This window comes from Penaeus chinensis, chromosome 35, assembly GCF_019202785.1.
Source record: "Penaeus chinensis breed Huanghai No. 1 chromosome 35, ASM1920278v2, whole genome shotgun sequence".
Lineage (NCBI taxonomy): Eukaryota > Metazoa > Arthropoda > Malacostraca > Decapoda > Penaeidae > Penaeus > Penaeus chinensis.
Window position 1 is genome coordinate 36,901,015 of NC_061853.1, and position 5,000 is coordinate 36,906,014.

Here is a 5,000-nt window from a genome sequence, read left to right on the forward strand (position 1 = left end):
ACTCTTGCATTGATACCATCTATTTCCGGCGGGGCGAGAGAGCTTTCAAGGGGCTATATATGAGACCTGTGCTTTTGTCTGCGGGGGTGAAGGAGGGATTATGCGTGGGGAGGGAAGGGGGGGGGGGCTGGAGGAGTGAGGATGAGGATGAGGGAGATGGGGGGGGGGGGGCGGGGAGAGGGAGGGAAGAAGGAGGGATGTGGAGGAGTGAGTGTGGGAGGATGTGGGGGAGGGGGGGAGGAGAGAGGGAAGAATGAAGGTGGAGGAAGAAGGATGAGGTGCGAGTGATGTGATGATGTGTGCAAGGGGGGCAGGAGGTGGGGGGTTAAGGGTGAGGGCGACGTGGGTGGAAAGAAGGAGGATGTAAAAATAAGAATGAGCGGGGAGGTGATGTTCGTAAGAAGAGGAGAGATGGAGAGATAAAACCAGAGGGATGTTGTTGAAGAATACGTCCCTGTAGATGTTTTTTGTGGCAATTGCTAGGGCAACGAAGGAAAATGTTAGGGTGAGAAAGGAAGGAAAAATACCGGGGTGAAAGAGGGTCATGTTATTACGGTTACTTATGGCCAGGGAGGCGAGGGGGCTAGGGGGGGGTGCCAGAATGTGGCGAACGAGCGAGGGGGAAGTGGCACTAAGTGGCAGCAGAAGGTGCCAAGTCTTTGGGAGTGGAAATCAATAATATCGCAAAAGGAGGAATACACTAAGACCACGACAAACATGCCTGACCATTCAAGAACTAACAAAAATAAATAATAAAAAAACGAACCAAAAAAAACAAAAAACTTGAGTACACAGCCACTGATCCGAGATGAGAGCAAAAGCCAACAGCTAAATGTGCCTAAAGTTCCTCCTCCTTCCTTCCGCTCCTCAATTTTCCCTCGGCAGGCAGAGGGCGCGGGACCAAACGCTGACACAAGTCCCCCATTACCGCCATCTTGTCTCCGTCGCGCCCCCTCTCGTGAAGGGCTGCGTTTTTTCCTGCAGCGCCACCAAACACACTCGGGGAAAGCTGAGTCAAGATTTCACGGGCGAGAATGGGCGGCGCCGCTGACACATGAGGCGTTTTAGAGAAGGCGGGGAAGAGGGAGAGGGAAGAGGAGAGGGGGAGAAGAAGAAGGGAGGAGAGAAGGGGAAGGAGAGAGTGGGAAGGAGAGAGGGGGAAGGAGCGAGTGGGAAGGAGAGAGGGGGAAGGAGAGAGGGAGAGAGGGGAAGAAGAGAGAAGGAGAGGGAATACCAAAAAATGAGAAAAGGGGACGAAAAAGATGAGAGGGAGAAGGAGAGAGGAGCAATAAGAAGGAGAGAGAGAGAGAGAGAGAAAGAGAGAGAGAGAAAGAGAGAGAGAGAGAGAGAGAGAGAGAGAGAGAGAGAGAGAGAGAGAGAGAGAGAGAGAGAGAGAGAGAGAGAGAGAGAGAGAGAGAGAGAGAGGAAGAGGCAGAAGAGAGGAGGAAAGAAGGAGAGTGATAAGGAGAGGGATAAGTAGAGGGATAGAGAGAGGGATAGAGAGATGGATAGAGAGAGGGGTAGAGAGAGGGATAGACAGAGGGATAGACAGAGGGATAGACAGAGGGATAGACAGAGAGAGAGAGAGAGAGAGAGAGAGAGAGAGAGAGAGAGAGAGAGAGAGAGAGAGAGAGAGAGAGAGAGAGAGAGAGAGAGAGAGAGAGAGAGACGCGAGAAGAGAGAGGAAAAAGTAAGGAAAGTTTTGGGCAAGGGAAGCTTTTAGTTGCCAGATCGAGTGCTTTGTTTCTGGGAGCGACAAACACAGGTTAAGAGCAGTAACCAAGGAAGGGGACGTGATTCAGCTCTCGGCTCGGACCTCGTGTAGGGTACAGTGCTAAGCCGTTTGAGATTCCCACCTGATAAAGATAATTCAGAACGGTGTTATACTGATGCCATGATGTACAGCCATGCAATGAACAATTTCATAGACATGTAGCTTAAATCCTACAGATAATGATAATTAAGTATAAAAGTTGTCTATGGAATTGATATAAATTGTATTTCGGACACCACTCAACATGAGTAGCATTTTAACCAATAGGAGCACCGTGTTTACCCTCCATTTGCAAGTGGGACATTCCCATTGGTTGCCGCTGGTGTCGTCCATTAGTCAGCTTCCTGCCCGTCGAGGCTCCACACGTCCCCGTCATGTTCGGCGCTCTGTTTCGAAAAAAAAAAAAAAAGGGAAAATGAAATAAAAAAGATTGTATTTCTTGTTTCTTCTAGCGTGAAAAATCGTTCCATACATCCCACTATCCCGACGACAATATCTCGGAATATATTTTTTCTGCCCGAGGCCAGAAATGGATTTTCCCCTTACACGCGAGTTCGATGGCGGTAGCTCTTAAATTATGTTGAGAATCTGAAGGGGAATATATAGAGAAATAAGAGAGAGAGAGAGAAAGAGAGAGAGAGAGAGAGAGAGAGAGAGAGAGAGAGAGAGAGAGAGAGAGAGAGAGAGAGAGAGAGAGAGAGAGAGAGAGAGAGAGAGAGAGAGAGTTTGAATACTCATACAATAATGTTACGGAGATCAGCGGTCTCTGGATCATCTCGAAATTCATTTCCTTAAAACTCGCATGGAATTAACTCGAGTTCCCCGACTTTCCCGGGGCGTCTTGAAGGTGTAATGGCATCAAATACGCGTCGTTAGAACGGCAACAGAAATAAAGTTCAGACGATGACAACATTCTCAAGACATGGTTATAGACATATTAGCACGATTTCCTTTACAATCAACTTTTCTCTAGTATGAAAAAGACAAAGCATTGCCATAAATTTTAGAAGATAGAAATATTCTAATATCCAATACGTAACAGTAAAACTGACGTCATAAATAAGCCCGCCGAACGACTCCAATACATTTTTGCAATAACAGTTACACTTGAAGTAGCGTCATATCGCCACTGGGAATCCCCCCCCCACGGCACAAGCGCACAAGAATCAAAATACATCGGCCGCCCGAGACACATAAACAGAATGGCGACTGGATCTACTAAATGTGGACGCCAAGTGCCGAGAAGTGCGAGTTTTATGTGTCTAACCGACGCAGTTTCCCGCGCCCGCCTGTCGAAGGTTAGGCGGAGGGAACGGGTTATGGCCTCCGCCGCGGGCCTCGCTGGGCTCGGCGGCGCTGTGTGAGGCGCCGCGTTCTAGAATCAGCTTAACTTTGATGTAAAGATAAAGGCTGGAAGGTTTTGCTGTATGGAACTGCTTGCTGCATCCTACAAATTCTAGCCTCTGTTTTCTCCGGCGAATGTATTCGGGGAATTTTGTATTCGTGTCTTCGGTGAATGAACTGTTTGTAAGAGTTAAACTACTTTATTTTAGAATTAAGTAGCCAAATCAGCCTCATTGATCTTTGTTGAATCAAACAAGCTAGCTTTATCTCAATCATGAAACATCAAAATACATCACATTAATAATAATTTAAAAAAATCAAATTTTAGGGAAGAATTTATTGACGACAGATGAAATTCATCCATCAGACTGCAATTGCATTTAAAGCACAGCCTCCCAAACGCGGTTCCGGCGTGAAGCCCTTGGGCGAGAGTAAGGCCCCAGGCGGAGACCCGGCAACATGACTGACGCTTTCCCTGTGTTTCCCTCCAGACTGTTCTCCGTGAAGTGTGCGGGTTGCGGGGACCGCCTCCTGCCGCACGAACTGGTCATGCGCGCTCAGTCCCTCGTCTTCCACCTCCACTGCTTCGCCTGCGTGGTCTGTTGCCAGGTCCTGCAGAAGGGGGACCAGTATGTCCTGCGGGGGCACCAGCTCTTCTGCAGGGCCGACTACGAGAAGGAGATGTTCCTGCTCCAGCAACACGGGCCGCAGAGTGAGTGGCTGAGTTAGTATTACCTTGTAGTTCTGTTCATCATGTTTTGAAGGGGTGTTAATACCTAATTACAGACTATGTCGAAAGGAAGAGCATTCCATCGGTCTTTCAATCAAGGCAAATGAAACATTACATAGGTCAAATACACTTCTTAGGATGGACCACACAAAACACAGTTATTATTGATGATAAAACGCCACATTTTGATATAGAATTTTCTTTAATTAAAGGCCAAGGGGTTTTGACATGACCATTCTCTTATCAGCAGAAGACTCCTGCATAACAGTTACAAGATTAAACAAGCAACACGCCCATTTGCAAGTCGCACAGGAAAACAGGCTGTTATTTATTATCATAGGCAATGGAGTATACAAAAAAGCAAGAAAAATATTGTTGTAGCGGATCAAATTTTCCGCCTTTTTCTAACACGACTAAATGGTAGCAGTTTCCAGCTGCTGTGTTGTTTAGTAGATAAAGCTTATCTGCAGTTGTCTTACATAGTTGGCAACACAAACAAATTCTATCTCACTCCATTTCTTTTGATGGCAGCTAACTGTCCTCTTCCTGCCTGTGCGTCTTCTCTAGCTGGGATATTTTTCGTACTTGCCAGAGAATATAATACTAAAACACTGTCAACTGTAACATCAATGAGACGACACTGATAACTCAATTGGGTGTTCACAGTGAAGTCATTATAAGCAAATTAGATATATAAGCAAACAAATATACAAACCAAAAAAGAAAAGTAAATGCAATTATATTAATCTCTTCATCACGATGTTTGTAGAGAAGATTGGAAGGAAAGTGGAGAAAAGGGAGACCAAGGGGGAAAGCAGAAAATGCCAAGCTTGGGGCTGGAGGAATAAAATGCGGGAAAACCAAAATGAGGATACAAAAAGGGGGAAACACATAACCGGTGTCATAATATCCAAAGTAATGAAATATGTGAAGCTAAAACTCCTGCTGGTAATGAATACATACGTGCGTCGTCAGAGCCTACAGAGTGTTTGCGTTACCTCGTGACAGGTCCCTTGGGAGACGATTTCATAGTGGACGACGGGTCTCGACCGCGCGATGGGAGGCGCGGACCCAAGCGGCCTCGGACCATCCTCACGTCGGCGCAGCGGAAGCAATTCATGGCCTCCTTCAGCGTCTCCCCGAAGCCCTGCA

The 5,000-nt window shown here is 46.9% G+C and overlaps 1 protein-coding gene across 2 annotated transcripts in view; it reads left to right on the plus strand.

Annotated features, from left to right (window-relative positions):
• LOC125044386 (LIM homeobox transcription factor 1-alpha-like) overlaps nt 1–5,000 on the plus strand; it is a 41,908-nt gene that overhangs the window by 21,008 nt on the left and 15,900 nt on the right. Inside the window, exons 3-4 of one of the 2 annotated variants that reach the window (XM_047641028.1) lie at nt 3,610–3,842; nt 4,857–5,000. The exon at nt 4,857–5,000 is cut by the window's right edge and continues 5 nt beyond it. In XM_047641028.1, coding sequence (XP_047496984.1) covers nt 3,610–3,842; nt 4,857–5,000 — 377 coding nt within the window. The remainder of the gene's footprint in view (nt 1–3,609; nt 3,843–4,856) is intronic. The other variant, XM_047641029.1, reaches the window with a different exon arrangement.